The following is a 16842-nucleotide window of genomic DNA, read 5'->3' as shown; positions in this document are numbered from 1 at the left end:
AAGTGTTATGCTATTTTCATTTTAGTCCATCATTACAGTTTCTTTTTTCATGATAATTCATGTTATATTAATTTTAATGTAGTCTATTTAACCTTGTTGAAATTATGTGATTTTCTGTAATATGAGGTATTTGACTAAGGGAGAGTTCAGCATTATCATTTGATTTTTATCTTAGGAATCCCCAGTAATGGTAATTTAGTTCTAACTGTTCTTACAACTCAATACTTCTATTAATCCAGTTTAAACCTGTCTTGTTACCCAACAAAAATCTCTAATTTCTCAGGTGATTAATTTATTAGCTAAAACGTACAACAACGATTTATAGAGATCACATAATCATATATCAATATTCCTAAAATAAATTTTCTTATGGCCAAAGGTCACAATTCTAGTTAATACTGTGCATCTAAGCATCTCCCAAGGTTCATGCTAATGTTTGAACCTGAACTCGAGCAAAATCAGGACGGGCTTTTTGCTCCATGCTTTCATCAAATTGAACAATCCTTCTGATGGAATTAGTTACTACCTGAATAAATAGTGTGGTCCAAGCATGCAGAGGTATCCCACTAATTCACAACCCATCGCGATCCCACGAAGTCAACAACGGTGTCTATCAACGACAGACTCAAACCAAAAATCAAAAACGTCTTTTGCTTCAACCAAGAGCCCTTTCAAATCTTCTTGATAGAATCAATAAAAACCTTTCTGCCACCCATAGGGACGACCTTACGCGTAACACTAACAAAACCCCTCATTGCCCATTCTTCGTCTTCTTTTTTGTTTCAAATAAAATAACACCTTTTATGTTATCAATGGATCGATAAACCATTTATGGACGCACCGCTTCAGCATAAGAAGTTTTGTCGCTCGTTTCCCTTGACAAAGTCCTATTACCTTATTTCAACCTTGATGCACCAAAGTTTTCTTCTTTATTTGTTGCTAGTTGCGTTCGGAACAATCTTTACATCTTCTTTTTCAAACCTTGCCTAGGACGCCCAAGTTTTGAGCTTCCCAAACCAAACATTAAGAATAGCTTGAACCATCTTTACCAAGTCTTTTACACTTTTGAAACATACGAAACCAAACACTTGACGGTTAACACATCTTCTAACATTCCTATCAGCTCAAACCTGATCCATACCTCCTTTATTGAGATATCATTAGGAACAATTAACATTAGTGAAATAAAAAAAAAATTCACAACCTTCTAATCATCACTAACATTCGCAACCTACTCGATAATGTTTTCTTCAAACTTTAACGCGATTGCTTCACTACATTTTTCTTTGACATCCTTAATTTAAAGAAAAAAAAAACAATAAAGTCGGAATAAATGAGAAACAGAAAAACAACACAACAACCTGTTTCACCTCCCTCCGTCTCAATGAATTGTGTTACCCTGGTAGGTTGAATTAAATGGAGTATGACTCTACATACAAACTTGTGATGTTTGAAAATTGGAAGCCATTCCCTCTCTCTGAACCAAGAGGATTGATTTGGAATTGACGCCAAAAGATGGTTGAGTTAATGATTGATTTGGAATTGTTATCTCTTGAGCTCTTTGGTTGGGTTGCTGTAAATACATTAGCAGAAATTGAGTTGCTGTAACTTTTTAACTCTTAAAAAACTATTGTCTTTTGAACCATTTATTTGATGGTTGTTTCTTCTTGTTTTTTTTTTCCTCTATAAAGGAATATAGAACTGGAACTTATACTTTGATTATGGACAATATTTTACACTTTTGTAAGATTTTATTCAAATTCATTTTTCAGACCAAAAAAAAAAACAATTTCTGTGAGTAATAAGAAGCTAAAAGAAAGGCCTCAAAGGAGAGAATAAAACACGTGACGACTTCCAAGTGCATCTGTATGTCTTAAGTTTATGTTCTTGTATGCTAAGGTGTCTATGTTCCTGTACAAAAAGAGAGCTTAAGGTGTGTTCACTGTATGTGACCAAAATACATAGTAATTGAAGATAACAAAATACTTGTGACCAAAATATAAAAACCAATGTATATTCTTTAGACATCAAATCTGCTTGAGCAGAGGACGGCATCAAATCTGTTTCTAAAAAAGTCTTCCGTAATAAAAGAGGGTAAAGAGTTCCACAAAAGAACATTTGCAGATCTGTGTCCATGACTTGCAAGCTTGTCTGCACATCAGCTGCCCTCGTAGAATATAGGCGAAGAAAGAATCGAAAGACCACACTGCATACAATTGTGCCACCTAACATCTTTGAAGGCAACTTGGGCTTTCAAATTTCCAATTCCTCGAAATCTTTATTGAGGAGGATCACCCTTTGATGGGTATTATACCTGATAAGAGCCTTCTTTTTTGCTTCTTCGTCAAATATTTGATAAAAGGCACATTCTCATCATCAGGCTGTTGAACCAAATTATGTCACACCAAATTTGAATCTTTTTGGAGCACGGTACATATTTTGCTGTTGTTCACCACCACAATTTGTGTTGCCAGTACTGATTCCACCCCAATCAGTTGGCGCACCAAATCTAGATCCATACGGAGCTCAGGACAAAAATCGCTGCTATTACCTACCACAACTTGTGTTTCCGGGACAGAAGACCTAGGGGAGGAATGAGTGCTGGTAAATGACTTGTCCAGCAAAGGCGTGGACTGTATTTGCTCCAAAACTGGCAACGATTCATCAGCCATATCCCTTTGTGTTCGGACAATCTCATCATTGACATTTTGCAAGGTAAAATGAAAAGAAGTATCAATTAACGTTGGAAACAACCGGAGAATTTTCCAGAACATGAACTTCATTTTCTTGAACAGATGGGTGGTGCTCTGAAGTCTGGATGGGAAGTTTGTGACTCTGTATGGGTTTCTTCCCCATGTTCCAAATGCTGCTGGTTGTCATGCTCAACATCAAAGACAGCCAGAGATTTTTCCGGAATCTGAATGTCAATTTCGTGAGCTGTAGAATTATTAACTGGCTGGGCAGTTTGAGTCTCCGTAGGAACAACTGAGGTACCCACAGGAACATATTTTTGCTGCATCTATCGTTGTTTCAAAACTTTTTTAGGAACTGTGTCTTTCATCAAAGGCTTCTTCCCGTGATCAGCCTTATCATTATCATTATCCTTCGAAGGATAAAGCCATTTGCAGTTGGATAGGTTGTGACCAATAATGTGACAATGCAAACAAAATAGAGGCAAACAGTCATAAATTACCTCCACATTAAAAGCATAGCCGCCCCTCTCCACCAAAATATCCTCAAAATTGTGTTTCATTAAGTCCATGTCCACAAAACTCTTGCATAACTGGAATGAGAATAGCAGTATTCTTTAGCACATAGTTACAAAAATTAATATCTAAAACATATTTAGTGTCAACATGAAATTACAAAAAGAATAAGCTCCATTGTTTAATGTAGATCAGATGTCAATCAATGTAAGAATCAACACCAATATTTGTATTGTAAAGGGGTTCGTACGTTAATAACAAAAAATAATTAGCATCATGATATGAAAAACATATAAAATTACCATCAACAGGGTCATGTAACTGACTTGCTCCTCATGTACTTATGGGGCCTCATATAAGTTGGAGGTGTGGAACAAGATACTCCATCGACCATATGAGTTGTTAATTCTTTCTCCTAATTAAATATAATTTGTAAATGTAAAATTAAAAATAGATAAGGTACATGTAAAACTAAAACAAGTAATTACATATCGACTTATATACTTGTGAACTTCTTTCTTAAAATGGAGTGTGTCTAGGTGGAGCACGTCTAGATTGAGTGTGTATATGTGGATGAACTCTTCTTCCTTGATTAGGATGGAGTTCAAACCAACGTTGATGTCACTTAGTTCCCTTTGAACCGGATCGTTTCTTAAATCCTTTTAGTTCAATAGCATCAGAACTCAGAAAATCACCGATATCACCGTATGTGTCTATAGCTTGAGCGCGAAATTCCATTATTTTCTGGAGCATGTCATCTACAATATTATCAACAAGCTCAAGGCATTCTTCACTAGGAAATCCTTGAGTTGCCGCTCTAATGAACTTAGAGACAGCTTGTCTAAATATTCAATTTATAGACAACTTTGGATCTTATTCAAGCTATTTTCTCCTAAAACCGTGTACAATTCCACAACGGGCTTCTCTTATCCACCTTCTTAAAATATACTTCTTAGGAATAACCTTAACATCATTCAACCCAAACACTTTTAATGTATGGGAACAAAGTGTGCCAAATGTTCAAACTTCCTGCAACTACAAGTGATACTTGAAGCACAATTTAATGACAATCTCCATATCTTTCACGGCTTTCCATAGTCAGATTCATGTTTCTCTGATAGAGATAAAGATAAGAATAAATTAAACTCGTATTAAAACAACTCTCTCTCTCTCTCCCACTTAATTCTTTAGGGTGTGTTTGGATGGTAAAGGAAAGTTTAAGGAAAGAAAGTGAAAGGAATGATTGTTATAGGAAAAAAAGTGAAAAGTAAGTGGAAAGTGTGATGATTTTTTAATGGTTTTTTCTACATTACCCTGTCTTGTTTAGAGGATATTTACCCCTTCAAGATATCAACCAATCAAAACGTAATATACAAATATAATATTAAATATCAAATAAATGAGTCATTTTTCTATAAAAAAAATCAATTTTAATAAGATAACTTTTAATTTTTATTTAATTATATTTAGGTATACAATCATTATTAATTTACACTATAGGATGAGATTAAAAAGTTTCATTTTACAACACATAAGCCTCTCTCTACTCTATCATTTCTTTTAATTCTTCCTAACCGCTTCATCTTCATCTGCTCACCATTTCAAACAATTAACTTCATCTGGATTGTTCATAAAAAAAACAAACTCTATGAATCTCATTTGATATATAAATCATTTCTTTACATCCGATGCCTATTTTAAGTGAACCTGTTGTTGTTAATTGTTCATCTTCAACACCCCTTTGTCAAACCCCCTTCTGTTTATATTTTGGAATTCAGGGTGAAATTCGTTATTCAATCAATTGCTTTCTTAGTCATCGCATCATAAAAAAGGTTGATAATGAATTCATTGTTGTGAAACAGAAAATTGTTGTGTTTTATACGAAATCAGTTCTTTGTTTGATTATGAATTAGATCTCCACCAACTAAGAAAATAAATTAAAATGTATAATTTGATTAAGTTTTTGTTTTGTTGACTGTTCATCTTCAACATCATTTTTCCAGCATCTGTACCCACTTCTTCATCGTCGTCGGAATCCGACCACCGTGAAAACGTGTCGTGACCAACTGGCAGCTTGTTCAGTCATGATTTTTGTTTTCTTTCCCAACATTTTTTTGGATTGGTTTCTTTCTATGGATTTTCCGACATCGGACATGTGCATGAAAGTGGCGAATCTTAAAGTTCACCATTGACATGGTGAAATCAGAGAAAGTGGAAGCTTAGAGAAGAAAGAACACAGAGAAAATAATATCTCTTTTTATTGAATGAATCAAAGTTAGTTACAATGTAGCTATATATAAAACCTTGGATCTCTAACTAACTCAACTAGTTCTAACAAACAAGTAGTTATTACAAGGCTGTGTTACTCTAAGAGCAGTACTACAGTAACTATGATGTGTAACAGATAACTTTGCTGAACAAGCTATTGAATGAATGTAGACTTTAACAGCGACGACGGGTTCCAATCGTGAATCGGTGGTGACGGCAGGTTTCCGACCGGGAATCGGTGGCGACGGCGGCGTTGAGCATGGGAGGGTTGAGTTCGCTAAGGAGGGGAAGGAGAAACAACAAGAAGAGTCAAAGCACAACACGTGATGTTATATTATTAGGAGAAATAATAGAATAAGAAGAGAAACATATGTTGTTGTATGAGTCATTTTAATCTCAACCATCTATTTAATATCCAAGGGCCTATAATTGTTCTCACCATTCTCACATATAAAAGTCATTCTCATGTGATATGTTCTATATATATATATATATATATATATATATATATATATATATATATATATATAAACATATCCTTTTATGTCATTTTATACTTATCATTCTCATGTGATATGTCCTCTATTTTATACCAAATACTTCAATATTAATAAACCATCTTTTCAGCTATAAGTTTTTTTAATACTAAGACATCAGCTATAAGCTAGTTTTTCAGCTTTCAGCTAGCTTATAACTTATTTTTACCAAACACACCCCACATACGTTCATAAATTTTGTTCCATTCCAAAAACTAGAACACACATAACGTGAAATTTCTTCTTCATTATTCTTGCCATCTTGATTGTTCAATTCTTTCGTTCCAGAATTGTCGTAGTTTCCAATTATCGTAAGAATCGTTGTCGTCCATTTGATTCCAGACATTGTGAGAATCGGTGTTGTTTCCAAAAGCTATATCCACGGATTACTCACGAATTAACGCTCACCTTATGAAATTCATGTTTGTACTAACATTATTTATTATTTATTTATTTATTTCACTTTGTCTTCACTTCCATAGCTTTAACCAACCTCACACAATGTTTACAATCTCAACAAATGTTCATTATGACAACACAAAATTCACCAAAAACATAAACAAAATTACAACACAATTAATATAATGATTTGAATAAAACAAATTCCAAAAGTAAATTTAATAATCAATATTTTACCAAAAATAAAACTAATAATCAACATCCATTTATCTTAATCAAACGCAAAATATGTGTGAGAAAATACAATTTTATATAGCCTCAAACAACTCAATCAAACTCAAAACCCAAATAAAAATGAAAGCATCATTGGAATTCATGTCAAAGTTGAAAGTCTCAAATGTCGTATTATAAGTGTGAAACGGTTGCAATTGAGTCAAAATAGTAGTGAGAAAGAAACGAAAATGAAAAATCAAATCAAGAAGAAAAATCAAGTACCTAATGTGATTATGGAAACAACACCAATTCTCACAATGTCTGGAATCAAAAGGACGACAACGATTCTCACGATGATTGGAAACGACGACAATTTTGGAACGAGAGAATTGAACAATCAAGATGAGAAGAAGAATGAAGAAGAAATTGCACGTTATATATGTTCTAGGTTTTTAAATGGAACAAAATTTATGAACGTATGTGGGGTGTGTTTGGTAAAAATAAGCTATAAGCTACCTGAAAGCTGAAAAACAAGCTTATAGCTGAAAAGATGGTTTATTAAAATTGAAGTGTTTGGTAAAATTAGTTGAAGAAGTGGCTGATAAGTATAAAAGGACATGTTTATATATATATAAACATTTTTTCTAATGTATTTATTTTTTAATATTTTAATTTGTGGTTAACTATGTTACCGACATTTTTTATCACTGCTTTTTTTTTTTTTGTACAAAAGAGGACAAAAGTTCATTGATCTCTACTTTTATGAATTCCAAAAATAAGAGGAAGGTGGAAAAAAATGCAAGTAAGAATATATAAAATTTTACAACGTACCGTAGGGTAGTTATAGTTAAATATAAAGCATTTCTTTTAAAATATATATATATACATATATATATATATATATATATATATATATATAAAGCATTCATTAAAAAATAAAATAAAGCATGACAGTTTTTTTTTCAATGGAGAAAATGTGGTAGCTGTTTCATTAAAAAATAAGCTATGAACTTGGCCGTTATTTTTTAAGCCATGAACATGTTGTTTTATTAAAAAAGAATTAAATTAAATTAATAGGGTTAAAATTGGAAGAAAATATAAAAAAAGTATCAGCTATAAGCTCAAAAGCTACTTGAAATAGCTTCTCAAAAAACGCTATAAGCTAGTGAATTTTTTTTTTACCAAACACATCTTATTATATCAAAACAAGCTTATAAGCTAGTCCAACAAGCTATAAGCTAGCTTATTCGTGTTACCAAAACACACCTATGCTGGGTTGAATTTGATGTGAAATTTTAATTGTTACAAGTCATATAGTGTGAATTAATTAAGATTGTATACCTAAATATAATAAAATTAAAATTAAAAGTTACCTTATTAAAATTGATTTTTTTTATACAAAAATTGACTCATTTATTTGACATTTAATGTTACATTTGTATATTACATTTTGATTGGTTGATATCTTAAAAGGGTAAATACCCCCTAAACAAGAGAGGGTAATCTAGGCCTCACCTTTTTTATTTGTTTGGTATGAGTGATAGTAGAAGGAAAGAAAGATTTATATTTAATAAAATGACTAAAATATCCCTATGAGAAGGTGATATTATATATAACTAATTTAAAGTTATAATTTTTTTCAAGCAATTTAAAGTTATAATTTTAATAAGAATCGAAAAACTACATAACCGTATGGTTTTTTTTATTTTGATAGAACATGACCATAAAAATTTATTCTCATTACTTTATATCACGTTGCAAAGCATTTTTTTTTGTGGGCTTTTATGTAATTTCACTTAAATAGTGCATTCCGACCTCAATAGAGCATAAATATTTTATAGTATGGAGCCAACCATCAGTACCCTTCCTTCCCTTTTTAAGAATTTTCCAAACAATGGAAAGATTGTTAATCCTTATATTTTTGGTTTAATTACTCTTTTGACCCCTTAACTTATTTTTTGGTTTCGTTTTGGTTCCTTAACAATTAAAAGTTTCGTTTCGGTCTCATAACTTATTTTTAGGTTTTCTTTTGGTCCCTTAACTATTAAAAGTTTCGTTTTGGTCCCTTAACTTAATTTTTAGTATCGTTTTGCTCCCTTAACTTATTTTTTGGTTTCGTTTTGGTCCCTTAACTTTAATACATTCATCCTAACATAAAAGACCAAAGTGGTTGACGGAGGAAGAGTTAAGGGATCAAAACGAAACCAAAAAGTAAGTTAAAGGACCAAAACGAAACTTTTAATAGTTAAGGGACCAAAACGAAACCAAAAGTAAGTTAAGAGACCAAAACGAAACTTTTAATAGTTAAGAGACCAAAACGAAACCAAAAAATAAGTTAAAGGACCAAAAAAGTAATTAAGCCTATATTTTTTGTCCTCCTTCAATCTTTCCTACTACTTTCATCCAAAACAAAGATACCCTTAGTGTCACAATTTGATTTAACAAACAAATGTATGTGACTTTTGCGCCACAATGTCATGGAGGTGCGGTCCACCATTATTTGAAGAAGAATTAAACAATTAATATATTTTTTTTTTGAAAAAAATGACTGATACGTATCGGATACGGCTAACTTGTATTCCGATACGACTAACTTATACTCCGACACCAAATACTTCTGTCTTACATATTTCCTTTTAAAAAAAAAATAATAAGAAGAAATAAAACTACAAGTCTAGCAGCGCTATCAAAAACATATTGTCTCTTTTAACCCAAAAAATAGGGTTTCTCGTCACCACATAGCGATAGCTATTTCCTCTTCTAACCATTACCACCGATTGAATTCTACTATGTTTCTTTTCTCTCTAATGCCATGTTTCTTCTGTTCTTCTCTCTAATTGGGAAAAAAACTGTTTATTTTCGATATAAATTAGTGTTAACTATTAAGTAGTCAACATTAGACAAAGGTGTTTTTTTTTATAGTACTTATGATGTTCTCTTTGGATAGTACTAATGATGTTTAGCCATATTCTATCTAATTTGTGCGGAAAAAATATGTAATCGTCACTTACGATACAAAAAATTTTAATATGAATGTTTGTTTATTATCATTTTTAGTTATGTTTATACACTGAGCATTTTTAGTTCAATTGGGCTAATATTTCTAAGAATTAAGAACTCGTTTTATGTAACAAAATCTTGTTCAAACACTTAAAACATTTTATACTATAGAAACAAGTACATAAGTTACAATGAGAAAAGTAAAATAAAATGATTACTAATTATATAAATAAAATTTATTTTTTTTAAGTAAACATTGCAATTTTTATGTTAAGTCAAAGAAATATTAATAAATTATGATGGTTTGATTGGGGTCTTAGTTGATCAGGTTTTCCATCCTACATAATTATTTCTTTTGGTGCAAACATCATTTCTTAATGTTATTCTGCTCTGTGTAATGTTTGTTTTTAATGCATGACCTATACCTTTTACATCTGTTTATTAAAAAATGTATAGGACAGGCTGCCGTTATATAAGAGGTTTTAAAAGATTTTTTTTCCATAAAAATCTTTAGTAAACCAAATTGAAAATGATATTTAATTGGAGATGCAATCAAGGTGATGCTACTTGCTCAAACACATGGTGGGACAACAGCTCACTTTCCAAAACAAGAGCATCAAAACCATCTGAAAATATTATTACTTATATTTTAGACAAAATTACACAATTAGTCCCTTAACTTTATTTTAGGTAACACTTTCGTCCTTTATTTTTTTTTTGTTACGATTTAGTCCTTTATGTTATAAAATAACAACAAAGTTATCCTTTTTTATGAAAAAAATAATCAAAAACTCCAAAAAAAATTCATCAAACTCGTAGGCAAACGTAAATCTTCATCATACAAGCCTAGAAAATCAAATTTCTTTGAAAAAAATCTCATAAAAAATAATAAGATATTGTCATTTTATAACATAAAGGACTAAATCGTGACAAAAAAAAGATAAATGACAAAAATGTTACCTAAAATAAAGTTAAGGGACTAATTGTGTAATTTTGCCTATATTTTATTACTCTTCTTTGGGAAGCAATCTTTGTCAATAGTATTTGACCTAAATCATCTAGCTTAAAATAATACAGGGCAGGTCTCATAATTTACGAATTTGACAACCGGTTTAAATAATATATATGTACTCATTATTATTTTTCAAAGACAAGAGCAAATGACATAAAAAAGAGTGATTTCCCAATTAAGTTGCTATTCAACTCTAATATTTTATCAAATGTTCATATTTATTATTGAATAAAAAGGGAAAAAATAGGGGACATAAACTTAAACCAGTAAATCCACACAAAAGTGCAAGTCGACCACAAAAGGAAAAAACACAACACAAGTGGATCATCTTCTAATTAATCCTAAAATTAATCAAAGGTATTAGTGCGGTAATTAGGCCGTTCGTCAAAACGGAAGCGAGTCCATGTACCATAAACTCCCTGCAGCAAAAGGCAGCAAGCTAAACAACCCTTTCGAGTCTCACAGTCTAAATCAAACATAGTGAATGGACAAACTAAACCAGCGTATGAATCGTCTTCCAGCATAAAAGCGATTCAATATCAATCAAATTCCTGCAAAACCACAACAAGCTATAATTTTCCTTTCGAGCCAAACCATCTGCAATATAGAACACGACGTCAGCACACAAACCACAACACAGATTGAATTGCAATAGTATCTGAGCGTTCAATTCCAAATCATACACGTTCCTCCGAATCAAAAGAGTGGGAGTTGAAATTATCTGTCAAAACGGAAACAAGTCCCCGGAGCCACCACAAAAGCCCTTTCGAGCATATAGTTCGAACCAGTCCAAAGTTGAAGGATTCGTAACCCAACAACATTAAAAAAGAGCAAACTCGGACATAACCAAAACAACCTCCACCAGTAGGCAAGTGGCGATAGTTTGTAAACCTAGAAACTAACCACCACGACGGCTCCGACAGTGGTTTTAAGATACCATATCCGGATCGAAATTGAGAGATCCTAGCCGGATTTTCAGTAACTCACATTTTGTGGTGAAACACACGCACAAACACGTTTTCAGCAAACCAACAGTCACCGATGCGAAGTACATTGATGTAGGGTCTAAGAACAAGAGCGTACCACCACCAAGGACGACAACGACACCTGGAGAAACGGACCCCCGGAGGAGGCAGATCACATCACCATCGTTGTGGCTACATAGTGGTCGAAAAGTTTGGTAGAAGGATAAGGAGGGCGGCGGTGTAAGGGTTGGCTGAAGAGAGATAAGAGAGCATTTAGGGTTGAAGAGAGAAAAGGTGGTCCAATATCAACTATAATTTATCTTTTTTATTTTATGATTGTTACTTTATGTGAATTTTATATAAAACTTTTTTTTCAGAGGTTTTATATAAAATTTCCATTATATATACAAGCAACCAAAGACACATCTATTTCAATGCTCCACTATGTGTCTATATATATGTTTACATAGAATTGATGTTCTTCACTAAACAAGAAAATAAAAATAACACTTGTTCCACCATATTCCCTGTTTCTTTTCTATCTACATGGATCTTCAAACAATTTACACTTTAACCCTGTTTTCCATTTTCGTACTCTCCATTATTGTGACACTAAAATTAAGGAAGAAAATCACGAAAATTGACTCAATTGCAAATATACCACCAGGGCCATGGAAGCTACCAATCATTGGAAACATACATAATCTTATTGGCTCTCCACCACATAGAAAATTAAGAGAATTGTCAACAAAATATGGTGCTTTAATGCATCTTCAACTTGGTGAAGTTTTATTTACTATTGTATCCTCAGCAGAATATGCTAAGGAAATAATGAAAACTCATGATGTTATATTTGCGTCAAGGCCTTTAACACTAACCTCAGAGATAATGTTTTATGGTTCAACAGATATAGCTTTTTCACCATATGGTGATTATTGGAGACAGCTTAGAAAGATTTGTACCGTTGAACTTTTAAGTATAAAACGTGTTCAGTCTCTTTGGCCAATTAGAGAACAAGAGATTAAAAATCTTGTCAGTAGGATTGCTTCCGATGAAGGAAGAGTCGTCAATCTTTCTCAACAAGTTATGTCAATGATGTTTTCTATCACTTCAAGGGCTGCATTCGGCAAAAAGTACAAAGAACAAGATGAGTTTATATCGGCAGTAAGATACATGTTGCAGATAGCAGGAGGTTTCTACATCGGAGACTTGTTTCCTTCAGCGAAATGGCTTCAAAACTTCACTGGAAGGAGGCCTAAGCTTGAGAAGCTGCATCAAAAAGTTGATAGAATACTTGAGATGATCATCAATGACCATAAAGAGAAAAATTCAGGAGATAAAGAAGGTCTAGTAGGAGGGGAAGATTTGACTGATATTCTCTTGAAATTTGAGGATGGTAGCGACAATAATCTGGATTTTTGCTTAACTAAGAACAATATCAAAGCTATAATCTTTGTAAGCATATTTATTATCTTTCAAAAGCATATGCATGTGAATAATTATGTTCTCAGGTGAGAACATTTCATTAATGGTTTATATTTGTTTAGCCCTATGGTAGTAGGCATGGTTTTAAATTGCAGTTTCTGTTGCGGTTGAGGTTATACTGTGAACCTTTATTCTGCAAGAAAATGTGACTGGTATGGTAAAAATTAAAATTGTGGTACTACTATGAAGACCTCAAAAATCTTTATGTTGTGGCCGCAATTATAGATGCGGACCATAATTTAAAACCATGACTAGTTGGAAATTGAGTAGCACATTTTTTGTTGGTGGTGTAGATATATTAGAAGTTTTCACCAATTTAACTTGATATGGTTTTGTTAAGTATTACCCATAGTCACTGATAATACAAAGGAACTGTATCCGATCTGCCATCGGAGAAGTAGGCAAATCGGTCAAACTTCGTAACCAAAAATCGTGTTTTCATTGTTTGCATTTATTGTTTTTTATACTTTTGAATCGGGTAGCAGTTCTAAAGATTTATAATTTTCAGGATATCTTCACCGCTGGAAGTGACACTGCAGCAACGACAATAAACTGGGCTATGGCTGAGATGATGAAGGATCAAAGAGTATTGAAGAAAGCACAAGCTGAAGTAAGAGTGTTATTATATAAAAGAGGAAAATTTGATGAAACCTTAATTTCTGAGTTAAAATACTTGAAAGTAATCATCAAAGAGGTCTTAAGAATGCACCCTCCTGGTCCTCTTTTAGTACCAAGGGTGTGTGGACAAGCTTGTGAGATTGATGGTTATCACATACCAATCAAAAGTAGGGTGATAATCAATGCTTGGGCAATTGGAAGGGATCCAAAATATTGGACTGATCCAGATAAGTTTTATCCTGAAAGATTTATTGATAGTTCTCTTGATTTCAAAGGAACAAATTTTGAGTACATTCCATTTGGTGCTGGAAGAAGAATTTGTCCAGGCATTAACTATGGTATGGCAAATGTTGAACTGACACTTGCTTTCTTATTGTCTCACTTTGATTGGAAGCTTCCTGGTGGAATGAAATGTGAGGATTTGGATATGACTGAGCTATTTGGAGCTTCTGTTATAAGAAAAGATGACATGTATTTGATTCCAACCAATTATTTCACTGAAATAGTGTTAAAAAATGAAAGGTTTTTATGGAATTGAAATATTTGAGAATTAACTTTGTCTAATATTCCCGGTGAAGGATATGTATATATATTTAATTATTTAACTATTGTCTGTTTTGTGAAACTGATATAAGATTATTTCTTATTATTTCTGTCAATCTTACAAGGAGGCATCTGTCATATATACACGTAAAACCCTATTTCTAATATAACTAAAAATAGAGTAATTAATAATTAATAACTATGTTTTTGTCAAGTTTTTTAATAAATCAATGCTAGGTTCATGGAAGGAGTAAAGTGCACATAAGACCTTGAAACCATGTCGAATCATCCAAATCAGAAAAATATGTGGTCGTGCTATGTTTTTATAAGATGTGTCAAGAGATATCTTGAGTGGAAAATGCTCTTGCTTGGCATAATTCTTGACGTGCTCAACTCTGAGACTGATAGGTTAGATGGGGAGGCCTTGATTGAAGAATTGGATAGTAATGTGGTTTCAACATATAAGTTGGCAGCTATCAGTGAAATTAACATTGCTGATCCTCTAGAGAATACTTGCTTAGTGTCTAACACAAGGTTTAAGGCACCTGCTTTTGAACAAGGTTATCAAAATTGGGACTTTACTTCAAGTTAAAAGGAGTAGCAAAATCGGGACTCGTAAAATCGCAATCAAAATCGAAGGATTTTACTCAAGGACTTTTGTAGAATTGATGTAGGATAGCAAAGTCCCGACTCGTAAAATTGCAATCAAAATCGAGGATTCTACCAAAACAAAAATAATGTTATATATATGTTATAAATTGCATATAGTCATAAAATGACTAAAGTTCAAAGTCCACAAAATACATATACATAAATGTGGGGGAAGTGAAAGAATGAATTTTTTTGGCCTTTTGGGTATTTATAGAACGGGTCATGGATTTAAATCGGGTCAATTTACGAACCAGGTCAAAAATTGACCCTTATCAAAAAAATGAGCAAAATCCTTCAAAATCCTGCGATTTTGAATGGATTTCATGATTTTGTGCGATTTTGATAGGATTTTGCCTGTTTTTGGGACTTTGCTATGGATTTGAATCGTTGAAGCTACGCAAAGTCGCAAAAACCAGGAATTTGAGACTTCAGTTGGGTTTTCGATAACAACGCTTCTGAAGATGCAAGATCCTTAAAACTTGTGATTCATAATACTAGTAAGCATGTGAAGTTTTCTGACACTGGGAGGGTGTCATTCCCCAGTTCAGCTTCAACCTCTATGGCACAGCTAGGAGGCTGTCATTTCTCAGTGTCACTTTTGTCTCTTCAAACAGGGTTGTGGATCCTTCTGTCTTATTGCAATAGGTCAACACTCCAGTTTTGACACCTATGAATTTTGTTGTTTCACTCTTCTAATTGATTTTATTTATCAATTTAATTGTCTTTGTCATTCAAAAAAAAGTGTGAAATTCATTTATGAAAAAAGAAAGTCTAAGGGGACATAAATTCAACCATTTATAATTAAAAAAAATAGAAAAATAAAAAGACCATTTATAATAAAAAAAAAAAAAAAAAGCAAAATAAGAAGAAATTGTAAAAAAATCATCAGATAAGGATGTCATTCATATATTCTTGAATATAGCTTGTCTATGTCAGTGCATCATTCCAAGAGCCAACATTACAAATATCATAAAATGTACTCCAAATCTGTTGAGCCACTTTCTGTTTCTTGACTTGATTCTCTGCCAAATGTACATCATATAGATGTAATGTAGTTTGATCTGAAACTGGTTCATTTGTGATACCTGATAATAGTTTTGACCGAGACAAAATTTTAACTGAGCAAGCAGTGACAATGGGGTCACGCTTTTCTCCACGCCTAGATACCTTTTATATTTGCCTTAAATCACGTCAGAATTAATGATTTCTACCTCCTAAATTATTACGGACCCTGGTTTGAAAGTTAAGGTCCACTTTAAAGACTTGCAAATTGTCGCTCCTTTTAAACCCACCAAGCTTTTATGTGGGTACCTCAGTAGATGAAATTTTTTATGCAACACATGTACCATACTAATCTTTATCCTTGAGAAAAAATCATGGTATCATTGGTTTGGTTCTTACATTGCATATCTCTTACCAAGCAAGATATGTTACTTCTATTTTCTCTTTTTTTTTTTTTTTTCCAACTTCTCTTAAAACAAACACACGGTTAAAAGACCACAACTAAAAAAAATTCGTTTGTTTATTACTGCAGTCAAAGTTAAGCATCTTGACAAGTTGTAATCTGATCTGCTTGAAAATAATAGTGCCAAAATTATATATGCATCATTTCATAATGTTATTCGGCTTGATGTTTTGTTTTGTTTAAGATGTAATGTATGTTTGTAGTGTATGGCTTATATCATCTTCGTCTAAGCTAATTAAAAAATAAAAGTATAGGACAAGCTATCGTTATATGTGAGGTTTTACAAGAAAATTAAAAGTAATTGGTATTTACCAAAATGATTCAATAGGAGTTGCAAGCAAGGTAGTGTTTCTTGTTGTGACAATAGCTCTATTCCAAAAGAAAAACATCAAAACCATCTGTAAATTTTCTTTCTTGCTTGTATTACTCTTCTTTGGAGTGAAATCTTTGTTTGTAGTATTTAACCTATACATTCTATTGT

The 16842-nt window shown here is 32.6% G+C and overlaps 1 protein-coding gene across 1 annotated transcript; it reads left to right on the top strand.

The window, feature by feature from the left end:
* Positions 1-12103: 12103 nt before the first annotated feature.
* LOC11444853 (cytochrome P450 71D11) lies at positions 12104-14240 on the top strand. The gene is made up of 2 exons (XM_024778483.2): positions 12104-13054; positions 13593-14240. The coding sequence occupies exons 1-2, from the start codon at positions 12146-12148 to the stop codon at positions 14238-14240; spliced, it is 1557 nt and encodes a 518-aa protein (XP_024634251.1). The 5' UTR covers positions 12104-12145.
* Positions 14241-16842: the final 2602 nt, after the last annotated feature.

Source organism: Medicago truncatula, chromosome 3 (genome assembly GCF_003473485.1).
Source record: "Medicago truncatula cultivar Jemalong A17 chromosome 3, MtrunA17r5.0-ANR, whole genome shotgun sequence".
Taxonomy (NCBI): Eukaryota; Viridiplantae; Streptophyta; class Magnoliopsida; order Fabales; family Fabaceae; genus Medicago; species Medicago truncatula.
The sequence above is the reverse complement of the archived record's forward strand: the minus strand, read 5'-3'. Positions and strand labels throughout refer to the sequence as shown.